This window comes from Pseudopipra pipra, chromosome 4 (assembly GCF_036250125.1).
Source record: "Pseudopipra pipra isolate bDixPip1 chromosome 4, bDixPip1.hap1, whole genome shotgun sequence".
Classification (NCBI taxonomy): domain Eukaryota; kingdom Metazoa; phylum Chordata; class Aves; order Passeriformes; family Pipridae; genus Pseudopipra; species Pseudopipra pipra.
In genome coordinates, this window is record NC_087552.1 from 2225535 (window position 1) to 2245708 (window position 20174).

Genomic DNA, 20174 nt, shown 5'->3' on the forward strand with positions numbered 1-20174 from the left:
CTGCCCTATCCAGGCTGCGGGTGCTGCTGGTCTCGGCGCCGGCTCTGTCTGCCCTTTGCTCTCCCTGGCCCAGCTGGCCTGCCTCCATTCCCATGGCAGGATCCCCTGGTCCCTGTCGCTGCTGCCAGGCTGCCTTCACTGCTGCCCGGCCCCCCCAGTCCTCTGGGAGCTACAGCTCTCCTTCTCCCGTCTTGTTCCTGTTTCTCCACTGCTCTGATGTGGGCAATTAGCCCTGTGTTTTTCTTTGTAGATCCTGCCAGGCTCTTCCCTGCTGCTTCCAGCCTGCTTCTGGTCAGCAAACCTCTGTGCAGGGATGCAGGGATGCACAGGAAGGAGCTGCCTGCATCCCCTCCTCCCCGAGCTTAGCCTTGGTGTTAGGGGAACGGGGAGGGAAAGACTTGGGAAAGTGGAAACAATGAGAGTGCAAAATCTTCTCGGTTTGGTTTTTCCAGCTCTGTGTGTTCATATCCCCCGGGACATATCCCTGGTATCAGATGGCAGCACTGGCCTGGGAGTCCCTGATCCCGTTTTGCAATCCCCCAGTCTCAGCCAGCAGCTCAGGCCTTCCTGTAAGTGCCCCGATGGTCACGGGGAAGGAATGTTCCCCCGGCCGCATGGGGAAAGGTCACCACGGGCAAAGGGGACGCTGGGACTGGGCCGATGAGGGCAGCGCCGAGCAGACCGGAGCCAAAAACATTCTGGCTTACAGGGGAAATGGGAAAAGAAAAAAACATTTCAAGAGGTTAAATATTTTGGGCAAGGCCCCACTTCCTTTCACAGGGCACATCTCGGAGCAGATGCAGTGCCCAGGCCAAGCCCAGGAGGACGTGTGTGCGTGTGTTTCATCGCTCTCTTAGCTGGAGGATGTTTCCTGCTGTATCTGTTCCCGAAAACATCTGTGTGTCCGCTAAAGCACTGCCTGGGACAGAGGTTTGGGCCAGTAACTGCTGCTCGGAGCAGCCCTTGGGCTGAGCAGCATGTTGTGGCTCCCTTCCCTTCCTACCCTGTGCCTGCCAACAAACCTCTCCCCTGGATGCAACTCGGAAGGAAAGCTGTGACTCGTGGTGGCGGTGGCCGCAGCGGGATTAACATCCAATATTAAGGGCTTAACTCATCCCTGCCAGCCAGGGGTTCCAAATAACTGCTGTGCCTTGTGCCTTTTCCTTCCACCCTGGAGTTTGTAGCTGCCTCGGCTAAGCTGGAGCTTGCTCCTGGCACTTTGTTTTGAGAGCCTGGCCTGTTGGCTGAGGCTCCTGGGAACTCTGGTCACATTTATTGGGGTGGGGGCGGAGCGGAGAAAGGAGGAGGAATTTCTAGGTTGGGCTTATGAACCCGAGTTTTTCTAAATTCCCAGCGTGTTAAAAAAAATACAAAGCTAATCTGGCCCTTCGTCTCTAGGTTACGTTTGCCTCGGCCGGGGCTGAGCTCATGGAAAATTGCAGCTTAGCTCCTGTGCTCCCTGCCAAGATTAGTAGGTTTGAAAACTAACTGATAACATCTTTGTAAACTTGGAGTCATTTCTCTAAAGCCTGCTGATCCTTCCAGCCTGGATTTTGGAGCTTTCCTAGAGATCCGAGAGAGCCAAGCAGGACGATGGTATCTGCCCCGAAAAATCACCCTGGAGCGTCACAGTGTCTTCAAATACCCTGAGGGAGCAAGGAGGCTGCTGTTCCCTGAAGGGTGTATTGGGATCCCTCTCCCTGCTCCTAACCAGACACACAACCACGCTCTGCACGTAACTTATAATAATCACCGGTTTTATTATTAAAAAATTACAATAGAAAAGTACCTTTAAACATATTTCCAAAAGCGGAGTAGACAATGTGGAAGCTTCTCTCCTCTCCACGAGACAAAGTACAGGAAATAGTTTGCTAAAGGAGTTAGTCCCTCGCTTGGGAACGCCGGTATCGTTCCTTTTAGAGCCACTCTGAGGTTTGTTTTGGATTTGATTTCTTCTCACATCAGTCCCATTTTTTACAAAAAATGGACATCAGTCCCATTTTTTACAGAAGACTCCAACGGGACAGTTTCCCAGCATGAAAAATCCCATTTTCTCATCCCCCTGCCCCACCCTGACAGCCAAAATCTCAACTGTCTTATTTTGGCCCACCCACAGGACAAGAGGAAGGAGGAAGGAAAAGGTGATGATGCTGAATGAGGCCATGGACAGCTGGGAAACCAGCTACAGTGAGGCCTGGGCAGCGGCTGAGCTCACTGTTCCTTGCAGCTGGAATGAGGACAGGGGAAGGAAATGGAAGGAGGAGCTTTGCACCTCCCTTTGCAAGAAACCGAGACCTGATACGAGGTTTTGGGTTGGTTTGCTCTGTTAATTTCTTTCTGCAAATTCCTCCTGGAGCAAGGAGAAGGAGCAACTAGTACATCAAGCAGTCTCTTTGCTGGTACACTACCCCTCCGTAAAGGGTGTTGGCAGCTTCCCTTCTTGTCTTTGCACGTGGAAACATGGGAATGCCACGCAGCGAGCGGCCGGACTGGCATAACCTCGGTGCTAAAACCCCAGTCCAGCGCTTCGGCGTAGCAGGAAGAGTTTTTCTCATACAGCAGTTTACGTTGCCTGTAACAGCTTGAAGCAGCCATGGCAGGAGGAGGAGGAGGCAAATTGTCACCTTGCTACATGTGCGGGCCGTGTGCCCATCCCTGATCCGAGCCGTTGCACCCCGCGGAAGCTTTGCACAGCAGCTACGAGCACAGCCCTAAGGTACAAAAAAAACACCGGAGGAACGTTCCTGATTGTCCTGCCTGGTTGTCATTTGGTACAACTGGGAAGAAGACAGTAATACTGCAGTGTCCACGGACATCTCCTGCGAACCCGCGTGGTGTGTCTCGACATCTGCACACACGTGAACATCATGCCTTCGACATGCAGCTGACGGGGGCCGGGGGACAATATAAGACTCTTAATTACACACCTTCCAAAAGTCAAGCACGAAGCCTGTGGTCCGACCCGGTGTAAGATTGTCCTCTTTGAGGAGCTTTGGTACAAAAATACTTGGCTCTCGTTTCAGTCTGCTTTCGTATGGTTCTGTTTGAAAAGTTCAAACACTACAACAATGCCTGTCAAACCATGCTTTCGGGAGCAACACACTCTTCCTTACAAATATACAGTGTAAAAGAGGAAAATATTATTACTAGGTAATGTTTTTCTTCTAGGAGAGCAGATGTGTGATAGAGGCTGTGGGAAAGTCTTGGAGGAATCCAAACTCGTGTGAGGGTTTTTTTTCAAGCCTGTAACAACAGAGAGAGGTGTTAAAAAAAAAGGCAGCTGTGATGGAGGAAAAAGGGGCTGTGATTCATCTCTTGTCCTTCATGGGGAAACTGCTGTGCAGCAGCATGGGGGAGAGGGAGGCTTGTTTTGGAAATCTGTGCCCAGTCCTCACTCCAAGGACAGGGAAAGGCAAGGTGGGAAATGCCTGTGCAGAGAGACTGTTGGCATCCAAGGTGTAAAGGACTCCCCTGGTCCCAGTTTGCTCCTCCCCGTGGCTGAAGCCCCTGGGGTTTGAACTGGGAAGCTGAGAGTTAACTTGAATTTTGCACTTTAAGAGGAATTCAGTCTCTGTTGATCCAAGGCAGGAAGCGAGGACGGAGATGAGATTACCGGGGGTAATTCAAAGCTGAGAGGCATTCCTTGGCTGTGGAAACCCTCGCCCCAGATAATAATAACGATAAAGGCGGGAATGGCAGGGCCGTGGTTCCGGCTGGGCAGCAGCAGGAGCAGCGATGCCACCCTGCAGGGATCAACCCTGCAGGGTCACACCCACCTCACTGCCTATTCCCTCGGGGACAACACATTGGCTTCCTCACCCTTTGGCCCCCTCCCCAAAGGCAGCCAAGCCCACGGGACAGCCGGACGCCATCCCGGCCTTACCAGCACACTGTGGTCCGGCGGAGAGCACGTCACCCCAGTAGCCGCCTTGGAAGACTCCACTAATACCCACAAGACTGACTGTAGGCCACCATCACACACCTGAGACCTGCGGGAGGACACAGCGGAGGGTGAGGGACGCTGGCACGGGGGGCTGAGGTCGCGGTGCTGTGGGGAGAGGTGGTTTCACAGTGGTCAGAGCTGGCGCTTCCCAAGGGGGCAGTTTTCACCTTAGCCCTGCCCTGATGGGCTCCAGGCAGCAAGTACAGGACAGGGCCAGGCTGGCAGCAAAACCCTTCCCTGGGCTGTGCCCTTCTTGGGTGGAGGAGCCTGGCAGGGAGCCGGGAGGTCCCCAACCCTGCATCCCCACCGCCCACTGTGGCCACTGGTGTTGCTGTGGGCTGGTGGACCTGTTCCAAATGATTCGCTCGCCTCCCCTTCCCAAATACGGCTCTGCTTACATTTTATCTGGAAAGTTTGGCACGGTGCATATTTTGGAAGAACCACTGGTTCCCAAAGCCTCGCCGCTCCCTATTTTTATCTGCTGGGCCTAAAATAGCCGGTAAGTTCTTTGTGGATCCAAGTCTGGGTCCAGCTGCAGCCAGGGCTGGGCCTTCTGCCCTCCCGGATAAGTGACCATGGGAGCATGGGCAGCCAATACCAGAGCTTTGGATGCACTGGGTGTGGAAGCAGGAGGCTTCCCAGCAGGGATCGGCAGTGTGCAGGGATATTCTCAACCGGGATGGTCAGGGTGGGTGGGATCATGGGGTAAAGCAGTGCTCAGCATCCACTGAACCTCTTTCCCCTCTTCCACTTGTGTCCCCTTTGTTTATTTATCCACGAAAGGCCAAGTTATTTGCAGAGCATGTCTTGCAAGGCTTTTTCCATCCAAAGAGGTCCCAGATGGAATCGGATCAGTCCCTCCCTCCAGCCAGGCAGCTTGGTGAGGCTGCACTTCTTATTTTGGCAGCTCCACCACCCCGAGCCACCAGGAGAGCTTTCATTAAGGTTTAATGAGATGGTTGTGTTGGGGCTCCCTTCTTTTCTATCACTGCACCCCCTCCCCAGCAGGATGCCTTTTCCATCCTGCCCAGGGACATTTGGGAAAGTGTTGGGGTGAATGGTGGCAGGGACATCCCCTTCCTGGGGGCAAGGAAGGCAACTGGACTTAAGGGTGCCTGCAGGAAATTGGCCTCACCAGTAGTCTGGCTACCCACCCTGAGCTGCTGGAGACCCCAGGAGTTGTGGTGGTGGGGGAGGGCCAGGGTAAGGTTAGAGGTGGATCCCAGCCAGCGCAGGAGGATGGGACCGGGACAGTGGCACTCACCCGGCATTCAGCAGAACTGACGGGACTTCCAGCCCTGAGAACCAGCCTCGGAAGGAGGGAGCCAGCGCATCTGCAGAGGCAAGGGGGACACAGAGTGAGAGGGGGTGGCCGCCCACCCTGGCAAGATCCAGCTGCGTCTGGGATCCCCTTTCCCGGCCTTCCCCAGGCACAGGGTGGAGGGAGGTCAGAGCACAAGCAGTACAGCCATCCCAGCTCCAACCGGGACAGTAACACTGGGGCCAAGCACAGCCCCCAGCATCCTTGCTTCCAGGAGGATGGAGCTGGGATAGCAGCACCACAATCCCACTGAGCAGGAGCGAGCTCATCCCTCTCAGCTTCTCACAAGCCCGCTTGAAACAGGGTGGAAAACATCAGACGCCAAAACCCAGCACATGGTGCTCAGTGCCCTGCCAAATAACACCAAGTCAGCCCCCGTCCATCCCGAGGTTCCTGGTCCCGCCGCTCTCTGCAGGATCCAGCCGAGCAGCTCCAGTTTGGACAGTGGCACCCGTCTCCAGTGCCCCCCACCAAACCTGCATGGGGAGGGGGGGTGGGAAAGGTGCCACCACCGTGCTTCCCCTTGTGCTGATATTGCACATCAGGTAATATTTCTTCTGTCTAACCTCAGCCTAGGTTTTCCCGAGGGACCCTCGGAGCTTCCGTACGCCTCCGTTTCCTTCGCTGTCGCTTCTCCGAGCAGGGCAGGTGCTGCCTGTTAGCAGTTATTTGACAAGGCGAGTACGTAGTTGCAATAATATTTACTGCTGCTCTTCCTATGAGCAGCAGGGCACAAAAAGCTGGAGTTTCGTCCAAGGTTTGTACGCCGAGCGCTTTTCCACACCCTCCCGCTCAAACCAGCCCCTGGCTGCTCCGGCTCCCAGCAATGGTGGCTCTAGATAACCTGGCTCAATCCTGGTGGGCCAGGGCCAAAAGCCCCTTGGAAGCAGTTTATCCAGCTAATCTGTTTCCGTGTGCTCGTTTTCTCCTGCTCATCGCCGAATCGGAGCCAGCAGCAAGGAGCAAAAGCCAGGATGATGTCTGGTGCAGACACTGGGGAGGCAGCTGCCCATTCCCCCTTCATGGCAGAGGTCTTTTCCCAGCATCCCCACGATGTAAGGCTGGCACTGCAAAGAAATCCTCTTCCTCCTCCATTTCCACTTCTTCTCTTCTTTCCCCAGCTCCTCTCCCAGGCGGATGGTTAATTTTTAACAGCCACGTGCTGCCGTCGGGGGGGCCACCGGCGCTGGCAGCCAGCAGAAAGCACTTGTGACAAGGCAGCACCTCGTCAATAAAAGATGGATCCTCCATTTGCGCTTCGCTTCCCTCTCCTCCCCGTCAAAACCGCTTGGCTTCACACCCCATGTCCGGCACACCACATCCCAGCAATGCTCCAGGGGCTCTGGAGCCCCCATCTCACACACCATGCCAGCAGCCGGATAGCAACGAGTGATGAGGATGGTCCAGACCCGGAGAGCATCCCTATCCATCCATCCATCCCTCCCTCCCTGCCCACTTGCCCCACCACGGGCGGCAGCAAAGGTAGGAAGGCAGAGAGAGGTGTTTGGGGAAAGGCAGGACCCCTGCCAGCGCTCAGCTCCGTTTGGGAGCCATCCCTAAATCTCGGGGAGCGGGGAGTGAGTGCCTGTTAGCCGGGCAGAGGTTAGTGGTGCGGCGGGCACCGAGGGGGAAGGGGGTCCGGGGAGGGTGGAAGGGTGAGCAGTGGTTGGTGAGGGATGGGTCGGAATTACCTGGGCGTGCAGCGAAGCGGGATAGGTGAAAGCAGGAGGAGGTAGAGCAGGTGCTAATTCCGCTGGGTACAGAGGGTACGGCCCCCACACTTCAGGGCTACTGGGGTAAAGTGCAGGCACTGTGAGCTCATCTGCAAGAGAAGAAGAGGGAGAGTTAAATGGTGACCACAGGGCCGCCACCCCTGCCACATCCTTCCTTCTCCCCCCGAAGCAGGAGCAGAGCTTCCCCTGGAGAAGTGCAGGATGTCACCGCCGAGAGCCAACGTGGTACTGGGCTCGTCATCTCCAAAAGGTTTAATGATCCCAGGGATCCAGCAGAGGAAAGAATGTGGCTCAAGCCTGTGCACAACAGCAAGCTGAGGAACCGGTGTCCACGGGAGAAAAGCTCTTCCAGAGGCAGAAACAGGTATGGAGCACTCACGGCAGGACATTGCTGAGACCCCAAGATGTGACGAGGAAACTCCCCGGCATGGAGAAGCAGCACCTTAGGCTTGTCCCACTCCCAGGCGCCATGCCAGGCTGGCTGTCACCTGTCCTGGGATCCTCTCCTTTGGGGACTCCTGGCAGCAAGCAGGTGCCACTGCTTCCAATTGGACTTGGCATTCCCCACTCCCACCCCCCCACGGTATCCCTGCTCCTTCCAGCACCCTGCACGACATCACATTCCCTGAATAAGGTGTTTTCCCCGGGATGGGGGCAGCCCCCAGCACCCGCCACCCCAAACCCCTTACTGGCGCCGCAGGCCCCGGTACTCACAGGGCTCCCGGGCGATGAACTGAGGTACGGCGGTGGGGAAAGGGGTGCTGGGATTTGGGGTGCCCACCAGCTTGCTCTTGGCCATCTTGGTGTTGGCCTTGGCGAACTCCAGCCGCAGCGTCTGGGGGATCTCGGGGTCGAAGCGGATGCCCTGCGGGAGGGGAGGAGGGAGGGGAGGCACGGCGGGTGGGCGAGCGCTGCCGCGTGCCGGCCCCCCCTGCAGCAAAAATAACTCTCTCCCCGTTATTTATGGGGTTTTTTTTTCAACTTCCAGCCTTGAAATGAGCTAATTTGCCGGGCCCCGAGGCGGCTCGCATTCCTCCAGCATCTTTAGCATCGGCACCATATTTGGCAGTCGGCATCCCCGCAAGGCCAAGCTCTTATCCAGAGGGATTAGTGGAGCCAAAGAAAAGAAGTTTTACATTGAAAATGAAGACAGGGAAGAAAAACAACCCTAAACCAAAACCCGGGGAGAACTGGTGAGGAACCGCAGAACCAGCTCCACGTGATTCTGCCCCTGACTATTTCCAGGTAACTCCACAGAGGTAGAAGGGAGCTGCTAAAAGTGAGATTTGCTTTTTCTTTTGCAGATTTTGCCGGGATTTTTCCTGCTGAACAAACAGGAGAGGTTGGGAACGGTGTCTCTGGCTTGTATTTGTATCTAAGGCTCAAACCCTGAGAGTTCAAGCCCTCCTGGATGGCCCTGAGAAAGGTGAGAGGGATGTAGCCCCCTGGGAGGGAAGATGTGGACGAGAAATAACGATGGGATTGTCTGGAGGGATGGGGATGCTATGGGGCGTGGGAGCTGCACATCCCCAGCGTGGAGGAATTGAGGGAGTATCTGGAGACAGGGAAACAGGGAGAAAAATGGGAAAATGGAACAGCCAGGCTGGGCACACTCACGTTCAGAGCGTTCTTCGCCGCCTCTGCCTCAGAGCGGCTGTCGAAGCTGACGAAGCCCACGGGCTGTGGAGGAAGGAGAGGAGGAGCCATCAGTCAGGTGGGGAGCAGAGGGGACCCCCCTCACCCCAGGGACTGGTGGTGCCAGGGAATGGTGGGATGATTGCCCCCTTTGGAGCGGCTCCTACCTGCTTGGAGGTGAGTTTGATGAGAGACCCCTCGTACCCCTGCAAGGAAAGGATAAAAAAGGGTGTTCAGTGGAGATCCCCACCATTAAATAATAATAACTGAATAAATTGACTGAATAAACTTTTGGGGAGGAACCAGTGGGCTCCCAGATCCCAGTAAGTTGTTTGGGGCTGGGGCAGGGGCCAGCTCCACACTTCCAGCCCCCCTTTCCCTCACCAGTTTGGTACCTTAAAGGGCCTGAAGAGCAGGTAAAGTTCCCGGGGCTTAATGTCCAGAGGCAACCCGCTGACAAAGAGTGTCCTCACCTGGAAAAGAAGAAAGAAGGTTCCTGGGGATACTCTTCATCCCTAACTTGGCTTCCTGCAGCCAGAGGGACAATGCCAGCCCAGAGGGAAGCTCCTGGGCAGCCAAAAGCCTTAAGCCGCAATTGAGCGATGCAGAATTTTTGGGAGGGGTGTCCCCATCCTTCAGGTGACCACGGAGGAAGCTGCTAAGGCACCATGGAAAGGTAACGGAGACCTGTCCTCACCCCACAGAGTGCTCTCTGGGCTGAAAAAGCTTCCAGCATCCCAGCACCTTCCTACCCCGGTCTGGCAAACAGGATCTCTCCCGGCATCCCCAGCGGATCCAGGACTCTGCAGACAATGCCTATTGTCTCATTTTAATTGCAGCAGCTCATTAAGGACTGGGAGAAGCAAATCCCAGCTCTTCCTCCTGGAGGAATGGCCGGCCCTGGTTTGGAGGGGGCTGGGTTTAAGCAGCTTGTCCCTGGTTTGTAGAAGTCACCTTTTAAGGGGTTTTAACCCTTTTTTGATGGATCTAATGTTTGTGGTGGTGCAGCATCCTCAAAGCTGGTGTGTTTGGCAGAAATCCCGCTCCCACCAACTCCGAGGCGGGATGTGGGGCTCCCCAGGGATAGGCAAGCCCTGTGCTGGGATGGTTTTGCTTTGCAACCAGCTCATAACTGGTGAAGCAATGTGGGGAACTGGGTCTGCTGCCAGTTCCCCCTCTCCTCATCCACAAAATCTCATCTGAACACTTTGGGCTGGAGGAGGGGAAAACTTTGATTTATTTTATTTTATTTTTTTGGCCACGCACCCTGCCTGCCCCATTCCCTGGGAAAGAGACATGGGAAACTGCCAGAAACAGCCAGCCCAGGCCTATTCTTCTGCTGACATTTCTTCTTTCTCTTGCAGATAAGCTATCTCCCCCATCTCCCAGCCTGGGAGCAGCAAACATTCCTGCTTTGTGGAACAAAACCTCTGGCTGACCTGTATCTGTTAAATAACAAAAGGTACTCGAGCTGTTTGCATATAGTCCTTGTGCCAACAGCCCTGGTGATACCCATCCTGGTACCTGTGTTATCATCATCATCATCATTCCTGCAGGTACCAGCATCCAGGCCGGATGGGATCAGCACAGGGGTGTCCTCACCCCTTCCTGAGCCAGGGCTGCAGGCAGGCACAGCCTGATAGCCTGTCCTCTCTAGTGGAGCCACCCAAGGTGGGCTGGAAGCCCCCCCAAAGCACCTTGGGGGACCTCTGCCAGACTTCTGCTGTCTCCCAAGACCAGAGGGTGATGGAGCGTCCCAAGGCATTCAATATTGCTCTGTCTCCCCATGGAGACAGTGCCCAAATTTCTCCCAGCAGGGAGGCAGGAGGAGCTCCCCTTGTGCTCATGAAATTCAATGTAAAGAAAACAAATTTATCCTTTCCTTGGGGAAATAAATATTTCCTTTCAGACAGGTCTGACTAAGCGTGGCTGCTATCCGGGGAATTGGCTCTCGGGACGCATCCACCTTCCCAGCTGGGTTTGTGAGCATCCTTGCATGGTGTCCCCCGTCTCCATCATCCCTGGAGCAATTCTGGCAAGCTGGCTTCCCATTTCTCCTCTCCCTGGGGAGCTGCATGAAACACCAGAGGTGTCGGCGACAGCTCCGGGTGGGGGGAAACCCACTGCCAGTTTGCAGCATCCCTAAAATCCAAATCCTACAAGCCCAAGCCTGGCGGATCATTTATCCCCAAAGCCACATGGGAGAGAGACGGGAGAGCTAAAAGACCTCGAGGAACCCTACGAAATTCAGCCCTGCAGAAGAAGGGCTTCTCTTCCTTAATGACTTGTTTTCTTTGGAAGTTCAAACGCGGGTCGGCCAAGTTTGAATCCGTAAAATTACACAGCGGCGAGAGGGAGAAGGGCTCCAAAGGATCCCCCAGCTGGTTTCCAGCCCCAAAAGGCCTGGGAGAGCAGGGAGGGATATGAGCTCGTGGGTGCTCCCCATCTGCACCCCACAAAAGGGGCCTGGGGTGTACCGAGCCACAGCGATGTTTGAGTAGGTCCTATGCAAACAGCATCCTTTTGCTGGGTAACAAACAGGTGGAACTGGCAGAGTAAGGGAGTTTCCTCAGGGATAATCCCAGCAGGCTGGACGGATATCCTTTTGCCAAGGGAAGGATCCTAGCGGAAATATTACTCCTGCCCTTAAATGGAAGGGGAGCTTCGGCTCGCAGGGAGCTGCTCCAGGTTTTCCCGTGCCGAGAGATCCCAGGGATTCAGTCACCATCCTCTACCAGAAACACACTCAGGGCAAAATCCCACCCTAGATTGGGAAAAAAAAGTGCCTTATCAGCCAGCAGGCAAATATATGCTCTTCCATGGGGAAAAATGACCCCTTCTGGCACGCAGATTGGGTGAGGCGCCTGTTCCCAAGTGTCTCATGGGATGGGGCCAGACCTACAGCTCCCAGGCAAGGATTAGCGAAGGACGCTGGAGCATGGGATCCCTGCAGCCCAAACCCCCTTATTTTTATTTTTTTTTTGGACAGCTCGAGCTGTTTTGTTTCAGTTCTGCTGTACAAACACGTTCAGTTTCTTCTCGGTGGAGCATTTCTCCATCTCTCCTTCTCCTTACAATTTGGGGTGAAACCAAAGGGTTTTTTTTCCAGGTCAGAAGTGCCAGTGTTTGCTCTGGGAAGCTGCTGGCCATGGGCGCAGCACCTCAAAGGTGACCACTTTGATTTCCTTCCATTTCCTTCCATGGGGATGGCAGCTATGCACGAGGAGCGCTCCAGGTCCCCTTCCACAGTCCTTCTCTGCTCCTGCCACTGCACCCCACAGCTCCCAGATTTGCCAGGGCTGCTGGATCCCTCCTCTGCCTCCTCACTCCTGGTGTTGTCCCCTCTTGGCCTTTATTGTCCCTGCAGGACAATATCTCTGCTACTCTCTCCCAGAAGCCACCTCCATCCTGCTTCTGGCCCGTCCCTCTCACCTCTGCATCCCACCATCTCCTTCTGTTGTCCTTGAAATTCCATATCCCATCTGGGGCATTTAAAGGATGATGGAAAGGGTCTAGGGGAGTTTGCTGAGATGGTCAGGGCTGGAGACACACAGGGAGAGGCAGGGCCTGGGCCAAGAGGTGGCTGGGGTCGAGGAGGAGAGAAGCATGGATCGAGGATGGCCCAGCACGGAGAGATCCATGATGGAGCACCGGCAGCCCTCCTCCTCCTCTCCTCACCTTAAGCCACAAGCGACGTTCCTGAAGGTAAGGAAGCACCAGGGAGGCATTACCCTGTCTCGGACCCCCATCGGCTGGCGGTGCCCAGAGGGATACCGGGTGTCCCGAGGGATGCCGGGTGTCCCACCAGCACGGTCACGGTCCCCTGCCCCTATCCCTGCCCAAACCACCTCCGGTGAACGTTAACAGGCTGGGGGGGGAGGCGGGAGGCATCCGGGTGATTCATCCACGAGGCATTTAATCGCCTCCTTCAGCCCCGGCTCCCCGTCCGTCCGTCCGCCCCTTCCAGCGGGGCTCGCTTTAATTCTCCACCAGCCGATTATCCGCTTGACTGCCCGCCGCCGGAGAGGCACCGCCGGGCAGCCGGATCCCGGCGGGAGCGGGAGGGCGATGGCAGGGGGCTGCCATGGAGCCAGGGAACAGGGCGAGCAGAGCTTCTCCCCGCACCCCATTCCCGGCAAAGCGGGGTGCTGTCGTCCCTCCCCCCCCGCGCGGCGGGGTGCATTCCGGCCCCGCCGGGATTAGTCCTGGCATAAATACTCTCTTGGCTAATGGAGCGTCTTCCTCGGCTGGGTTTAGATTCCCGGGCTGTGTGTACGCATGCCTTCAGCCCGCAAAACTCCCCGACATAAACAAGGCTGAGGCCGAGGGATGCCGGCTCCTCCGCCCGGGGAATGCGGGAGGACCGGGATCAGCTTCCGGCCTCGCCACCCCGCAGCCTCTTGTCCAGAGGGGCAGACAAACGTCCGGTGACGGACAGGAGGAGAGGAACAGCCCTTGGGGAAGAGCGAGTCCAGAGCTGCCGGGGCTGGAACGAGGAAGCGGCGGAGGAAAAGGCAGCGAGAAGCCAAGGGAGCAGATGGGGGATTGCAACAGAGCGGAGGAGCAGCGGGATCAGGAGGGGGTCACACGCGGCCCTGTCCCGCCCAGACTTTGCTCCCAAACCCTCCGGACCCCACGCTTCAAGGGGGAAAGGAAGCAGGAGCACGGGGGGATGCGACAGAGGGGCCACGGGGGAAAATTTTATCCACTCACTGGGCGCACTACCCCCCAGACACCACCCCTGGTGTTCCCTCCCCACGCCACGGTCCCCCGGGGTGAGGGATCTGGCATGGGATGGGAACGAGGGCCACGAGCCGGGCTCTCCGCAGCCGCTCCGCTACCAAATAAGGCCTCCGCCGAGCCTTTAACATGCCGTTCTCGCCCGGCCAAAGTGACGTGACCGCCTTCCCAAATTGTTCTGGCTCCTCCGTGGGGAACCCCCTGGCTCACAGCTCCCCTGTGGGTACCCCGGGGAGGAGGCGAGAGGGATAGGGAGGCCACCCGGGATGCCAGGAGCAGGCAGGAGGAGCGGGGCTGAAGTGGGGGCTTTGCCCACCTGGCAGCAACCTCACTGATCTCCCCGGGATAGGGGCTGCTTCTCCCTCTTTTTTGGGGGGGCAGGAGCCTGAAAGGCAAGCCCTGGGAGGGGAGAGGTGCGGCGCAGTAGCCGGGCAACCCCCTTCCCCTGCGCTTAAGCAAATACTCGACAGCACCGGCTCTTCCAGCCTGGGCTGGGCAAAACTCCTGCAGGGAAAGTACCTGCCTGGCACCGGAGGAGCCTGGCTTGGCCATCGCCCTCCTAATTTGTTCCCGGCACAGCGGGTGACCCTGGCACCTCGCAGCCGTCCCCTCCAGGGCCTCCCCATGTCCAGCATCGAAAGATCAGGGGTTCCCCAAGTGCGAGCAGTGCGACAGCCGGCCCCTGGCCCCCCGGATCCAGCCGGGGGGGGGGGGCACATGCCGTGCAGTTGGGGAAGGCAACAGGCCTCCACGGATGTCTCCCACTGCCACGTTCGGCCGAGCCACAGCCGCGGGACCCGGCAGCATCATCTCCCACACACCCCTCGAAGCCACGAGTGGGAAAACTCCCCATTATTTAGGAAACTTTTGGAAGTTTGAGGCCAGAGCCATCTCCAGAACAAACAAATGAAGGCAGGCAACAGCGGGCCATGGAGCTGCGGTGATCCCAGCGCTGGCCATCAACCAGGGACCCCAGTACGAGCCGGCCGGGACCTGCCGGAGCAGCCCGGAGGGTGGAGAGCGAGAAGGAAGAGGAGATCCCAGATCGGAATCTTCTCGCTCTCACCCTCCCACAAGTCCAAATTCCCATCTCAAGGTCACGGGCAAAACCAGGAACTTTGCGGTTGGAAGGCAGAAAGCCAGCTCTCACCGTGGCGCGGCGTGGGGTTGGTCCACCGTGGGGGAGATGTTTCGGACATCTTTGGGGTGAGACCCACGGGAAGGGACGCGTGGCCGCTGGATGCGCTGCACCCACCAGCACCGGCAGCACCAGGCACCGGCCCCGGGACCGGGGGGAGCCTGGTTCGCCCCCCGCGGAGCTGCGTGTGTCGAGTGGGGCTCCCCGCGCCCGCAGGTCCCCGCCGGGGAGCCGGAGGGGCGTTTGCGGGGAGGCCCGGGGGGATGCGGGCGGTGGATGGGGGCGTCCCTGGGAGCGGCGATGCGCTCCCCGCCGCTCATCCCCGTCCCCCCGCAGCAGCCCCGCGTACCTGGAGCCTCGTAAACCGATGAGACACCTCCCCCGGCGAAGACCCCCCCCTCCCATCCTGGGTGGATGCGTGGGCACCCGGGGAGCGCAGCCCCCGAGGATGAGGGTGGGGAGGGAGATGCCGGACCCTCCCCCCCGCCCCAAAAACCCCCGTGTGTGTCCCCCCGGTACCTCCTCCTCGGGCAGGCCGGTGTCGGCGGGGCCGCTCTCCCGGTCGGCGGGGAGGTTGCTCATGGTGCGACCGGCCAGGCTCCTCGTCCCGCCGGCGGCAGCCGCGTCCGGGCGGGCGGCGCTGGAGGCTGGTCCCGGCGGCGGCGGGGGGGCCGGGGCGGGGCGGCGGGGCCGGGGAGGGACGGGGCGGGGGCGCGGCGGAGCGGAGCGGAGCGGCGGGAGGCGACGGGGGCGCGGCGGGATGGAGGGGCGCGGGGTCGGGGGCACGGGAGGTGCGAGACGGGACGCGCGATGCGGGGTTTGGGAAGGCGGGACGCGGGGCTGGGGAGATGGGACGCGGTCCCAGGAACATAAGACTCATGCTGGGGATGCTGGAGGTAGGGTTGGGCGACACGGGACAGAAGGCCGGGGACACAGGGCACCGGGTTGGGGATACAGGACAAGACTGGAGGCATGGGACACAGCCTAGGACCTGGGGTTGGGCTTACAGGACACGAGGCTGGGGACACAAGGCACAAGGATGGGGAGATGGGCACAGGGCACAAGGCTTGGGGACATGGGGCAGTCCCAGGGACACTGGACACAGGTTGGGGACACAGGTCAAGGCTGGGGAGATGGACACAGTCCTGGGAACACCGGACACATGGCTGGGGACATGGGCCACAGTTCCAGGGACACGGCTGCATCACAGCTGTGGGGCAGAGGAGGGGACAGTGCTGGGGACACTGGATGCAGGACTGGGGACAGTGGGGGGAGCGGTGGGGGCTGATCACCCCAAACCAGCCCCACCTGGGGGGGTCAGTCCCTCCTCACCTGGCCCCAGGGCTGCATTTGGGCTCCCTGCTTAGGCTGGGCTTTAGCTGAGCCTGCGCTGGGCCTAGCACCCTTCTCCCTTCATCCTAGAGCTTGGATTTGGGTTGTCCCAGCCCTGCACATCTCCACGGATGGGGCTGTGGTCCCAGAGGCTCGGCTCCAGAGCAGGGTGACGAAGACCCTGGGGGTGAAGCCCAGCAGCTGTGTCCAGAGCAGGTGCTGCCTGTGCACAATGCACAGGGACCGGAGTGACCCCGAGGACATCCTGCGGATGGCACGGGGCTTGTTCCAACGGGAATTTAAGGTCACAGCTTGCCTTTCTGTGCCTCAGCGGCCAAAACAGACCTGGGGGCAGCTGCCTGCGTGTCCTGCTGGCTGCCTGGGGGACCCAGCCCAGCCAGCGATGGGTTTGCAGCCTCCCCACAGTGGCAATTTACAGAGCAGAACCTCTTGTGCCAGGAGGGAGATGGAAATGAGCTGTGCCAGCTGGATTTGGGGGAGCGGGAAGTGTCTGGCTCCAAGGACAGGTGACCCCCAGAGGGAATCTAGAGTGCAGGAACTGATCCAGTCACCCAATCTGCTGGAGCCTCTTGCTTTTGAGAGTGGATTCCCAGCTAAAGAGTCCTTTATCTTTGGGCAAGGGGAGAAGCTGGAGAGATGTGTTTTCCCCTTCCATGGGCATCACCACAAAACGCTTTGTCTGGACAGCAGATGGGACAATATTCCCAACCCTTATTTGGACTCGGCTTTGGGGAAGAGCTGCAGTTCCCTGGTGGCGCTGGAACACGGCTTGGAATCACAAACCAAAAAAACTGGCAGGTTTGGATTTCTGGTAGCCATGAAACTGAACTCAGGGAGAAAAATCCAATCGGCTGTGGTGGGGGCTGCACCACTTCCATGCCTTGAAACCCCGGGTCTCAACCCAAAGCCCCACGTCCTGCAGAACTTGGGGTTTCTCTGCAGTGGTTGCTGATGCTCTCCCCTCTCTCTTTCCTACAGGAATTTCTGCTGTGGCATTGATGTCTGTCTGTGCCGGGACACACCACCAGGCTGTGTCATACAGGGAGGTTGTGATGGACGGGGGAGGTTGTGGACATCCCTCAGGAATCTGGGGGGCCAGCTAGGAAGCGTGGCGATTCCCAAGGCTCCAGCAGAGTGGCTTGACGAGCGAGTGGAGGAGGTTCAGCTCCGTTCTGGGCCCTCTGGGAGGGAAGCCGAGCAGGAGCAGCCCTCAGGGGCAGGGACAGAGGGTGGCACCGGGTGCCTGGAGCCTTTCCCACCCCAGGACCCGCGTGGATCCGGGATGAGGGGCCAGGTCCCCTGAGCAGCGCGGGGGCACTTCGCCCTCTGGTGGCGGGAAGGGGGAAGAGCGGCGAGGTGGCACCGGGGCTGTCCCCGAGCTGTCCCCGGGGGTGACGCGGCGGTTCCCTAGGGCAGCAGAACGGGTGACATTTTATTCCCAAAACAAAGCGCGAACAATAGTTACTGCGGGAGAGACAACAGACCCAAACCTGGTCTGAGATTCTCGGTGGAAGATAAATAAAAGCACACAAATAAGCAATAAATCGTTTGATGGAATGAGGATCACAGAGACCGGATACTTCCCGGAGTGTGCAGTGCTTCCCAGGACCAAACACCCGGCCAGGCACCGGGAGCAGCAGGCAGATGCTCAGCTCTTGACAGGGGTGGACGTGGCCTTCATGGTCTTCTTCAGGTGGTGGTAGTTGGGCAGGATCTTCATCAGGAAATCCAGCTGCAGCGTCTGGGGCTGGAAAGGGAGGTAGGGGAGGTCAGGCAGCAGCCCGAGTGGGACAGGGGGTGCGGGCGTGTCCCCCCGTGTCACACACCCACCTGCGGCCGCTCGGTCTGCACACGCCGGAGGCAGTCGGCCCCGTAGATGACGGTGTTTTCGGGGATCACCTCGTAGGTGTTGATGTTACAGCAGGCCCCGATGATGCAGCCGCTCGTCAGGATCACGTTCCTGCCAACGAATGCTGCCAGAGAGGGAGGGGGAGAGAGGAATCCCTGTGAGAGTCGTCCCCCGCAGCGTCTACAGGAGCAAAATCTCACCGGGGCCAAAGATGATGAGCCGAGACTTACCTTTGGATTCGATGACGTTGTTGTCTCCCACCTTCATCGCCTGGGAATCTACAGGTCTGTGTTAAGTAAAACAGTAAAGTGCTTGGCTTTTATTTCAACAGGTAAAACCCTGATGCCATTTCCAAGCCAACACCCAGCACTGGGATGTTTGAACATGGATAGAGCCCACGCCTGCCTCCCCCCCGTATCGGTGTGGAAGTGCGGTGTATCCGTCACTCCACAGCAAGGATACAGCACCCAACCTCAAAAACATTGTTGGTGCCGATGACCATGGGTTTGGGCTCCACATCTTCAGTCTCTGGGGTAATATTTTCTGGATAGCTGGAAGAAGGTAGAACAGATTTCCCTGTCAGAGATCACAACTCAGCAATGTCCTGTTTGGCAGCTCAATTTCCTGACAGACTGAAGCCATGTATATCCCACCCAATCCAGCTGGACTGTCAGAGTTTTGACACTGCTTAGGATTAGGATCCTTCTCCTCTGTCAGCTGGAGAAGGATTCACAGGGAGGACTTAGCAACCTTCCAGTATCTGAAGGAGGCCTAAGGGAAGCTGGAGAGGAACTCTGCGTGGAGAGGAACTCTTAGTGACAGGACAAGAAGTACTGGGTACGGATTGAAAGAGGGGAAATTTAGGTTAGATATAGGGAAGAAATTCTTTACTGTCAGGGTAGTGCGATACCAGAACATGTTGTCCATCCAGGGCACTTGTGGCTGCCCCAACCCTGGAAGTGTTCAAGGCCAGGCTGGATGGGGCTTGGAGCGGTCTGGTCTAGTGGAAGTGCCTATGCCTAGTGCCCACGGCAGGGGCGTGGAAGGAGATGATCTTTAAGGTCCCTTTTGGAAGGTGCTTAGCATCCAATAATTCTATGATTCCGTGACTTCTTCCCAAGCCACAGTGCCACGGACATACACAAAAGCATGACAGTTTGGGATTATTTTTTTTTTTTAAATAAATAAATTCTGCCTCCCCGGGGTTTTTAAGCCCACCGACGCCCCGGTGACCCCCCGTCCGGTGCGGCACGGACCCGTTGATGATGAGCGCCTGCTCCTCGATCAGGTTCCCTTCCCCGATGACGATGGGCCCCGCCTCGGCGATGATGCGGGCCTTGGGGTGGATCACGGTCCTGGGCCCTGCGGGAACAGCGCCGCGTCACCCCGGGGCCGGGGGGGCTGACACGGGCCGGGGTTTGCGGGGGGGACACAGCCCTTACCGATGGTCACGTCCCCGCGGATCTCGCTCTCCACGCACACCACGGCCCCCGGCGCGATCTTCACGCTGCGGGCAGGGACGGGGCGGTCACGGGCGAAGGGGATCCGCCGAGACCGGGCGGGCGGGGTGCCGATGCGGGGAGGGGACGGAGCCTCCCGGGGGTGTTTTGAGGGGATCGGGGGGGGATCGGGAGGGAGGATCCGGACTCACCTTTTCTGCGCCTTCTCCGCCATGGCCGCTCCGGGCGCCTGCGCGGGGCGGGGCACCGGGGGACGGGCGGGCGGGGCCGCCCCGGCTGTGCCACCCCGGCTGTGCCCGTCACCGCCCGCTCGGATCCTGGAACCAACAAATCGGGCATTTTGGGGGGGCTCAGAAACGGAGACAAAGTCCCGTGGGTTTTTTTTTGTGGTTTTTTTTTTTTTTTTTTTGGGGTGGTGGGATGGCTCGAAGTCCCGCGTTGTTGGCGCTTGGAACCAGTCCCAGCTGGGCAGTCTTAGGGCAGCGAAAGGGAGACTCGAGTCCTGCTTCGGGAGTTTTAAGGGTTTGATGGCAGAGCCAAAATCCTGCGGTTTTGGGGGGCTCAGGACAGGTGAGGGGGCGGGGGCGAAGCCACAAGGGTGGCGGGGCGGGCCAGTGGAAGGATTTGGGAGAATTTATTTCCAAAGTCGAGAGCACCTGACATCTCGGTACAAATCTGCAACGGTACTGGGAGAAGACACACCCCCAGATCTTGTCAGGGCTTTTATCATCCCTGCTCCCTCCCCCCCCCCACCCGCCGTTGGGTTCTTCAAACGTGTGTGCAAGAACTTATCTTCTCTCGTACCCGGGAGTCAGCTCCTTTGGAATGCAGGAAGAGAAGACACCTAAAAATTTGTCTCTGGGAAACATGACTTCTTCCAGGCAGGACGCTTCCTTAATCGAAAAACCCTAATCTCCTCCTAGTAAAATCTTTCAGAAGGGTTTTCTACAGTTACAACCCCTCTCTCCTCGTCCCCGCCTCCCTCTTTCCCCGCAGCCGCGG

At 58.0% G+C, this 20174-nt stretch overlaps 2 protein-coding genes and 2 long non-coding RNA genes across 7 annotated transcripts; 2 read left to right on the plus strand and 2 right to left on the minus strand.

The window, feature by feature from the left end:
* Positions 1-1736: 1736 nt before the first annotated feature.
* RBPMS (RNA binding protein, mRNA processing factor) lies at positions 1737-15179 on the minus strand. Of its 4 annotated transcripts, none has more exons than XM_064653894.1 (9): positions 15030-15178; positions 9028-9105; positions 8800-8838; positions 8615-8677; positions 7712-7862; positions 6956-7086; positions 5208-5277; positions 3884-3989; positions 1737-3243 (listed from the first exon to the last, which is right to left on the minus strand). In XM_064653894.1, the coding sequence occupies exons 1-7, from the start codon at positions 15090-15092 to the stop codon at positions 5215-5217; spliced, it is 588 nt and encodes a 195-aa protein (XP_064509964.1). In that variant the 5' UTR covers positions 15093-15178; the 3' UTR covers positions 1737-3243; positions 3884-3989; positions 5208-5214. The 4 variants fall into 4 exon arrangements, with proteins under 4 accessions (XP_064509964.1, XP_064509965.1, XP_064509966.1 ...); XM_064653895.1 differs by having other exon boundaries at positions 3884-4048; XM_064653896.1 differs by lacking the exon at positions 6956-7086 and having other exon boundaries at positions 15030-15179.
* Positions 9069-10544, plus strand: LOC135413760 (uncharacterized). The gene is made up of 2 exons (XR_010430379.1): positions 9069-10094; positions 10189-10544. It is a non-coding gene; the product is annotated as an uncharacterized LOC135413760 (long non-coding RNA).
* Positions 14030-17407, plus strand: LOC135413764 (uncharacterized). The gene is made up of 2 exons (XR_010430383.1): positions 14030-14578; positions 16842-17407. It is a non-coding gene; the product is annotated as an uncharacterized LOC135413764 (long non-coding RNA).
* DCTN6 (dynactin subunit 6) lies at positions 17275-19445 on the minus strand. The gene is made up of 7 exons (XM_064653899.1): positions 19364-19445; positions 19155-19219; positions 18969-19074; positions 18175-18263; positions 17943-17990; positions 17694-17836; positions 17275-17610 (listed from the first exon to the last, which is right to left on the minus strand). Exons 1-7 carry the CDS (start codon positions 19384-19386, stop codon positions 17512-17514), a joined length of 573 nt encoding a protein of 190 aa, XP_064509969.1. The 5' UTR covers positions 19387-19445; the 3' UTR covers positions 17275-17511.
* Positions 19446-20174: the final 729 nt, after the last annotated feature.

Coding starts and splice junctions, on each gene's coding strand:
- DCTN6 (XM_064653899.1), bottom strand. CDS start 19,386: ATGGCGGAGAAGGCGCAGAAAAG. Junction 17,837..17,942: donor CAACGTCATCGAATCCAAAG/GTAAGTCTCGGC, acceptor CCTCTCTGGCAG/CATTCGTTGGCAGGAACGTG. Junction 17,611..17,693: donor TGCAGACCGAGCGGCCGCAG/GTGGGTGTGTGA, acceptor CTCCCTTTCCAG/CCCCAGACGCTGCAGCTGGA.
- RBPMS (XM_064653894.1), bottom strand. CDS start 15,092: ATGAGCAACCTCCCCGCCGACCGGGAGAGCGGCCCCGCCGACACCGGC. Junction 9,106..15,029: donor CCGGCCTGCCCGAGGAGGAG/GTACCGGGGGGA, acceptor CTTCTTTTCCAG/GTGAGGACACTCTTTGTCAG. Junction 8,678..8,799: donor TCAAACTCACCTCCAAGCAG/GTAGGAGCCGCT, acceptor CTTCCTCCACAG/CCCGTGGGCTTCGTCAGCTT.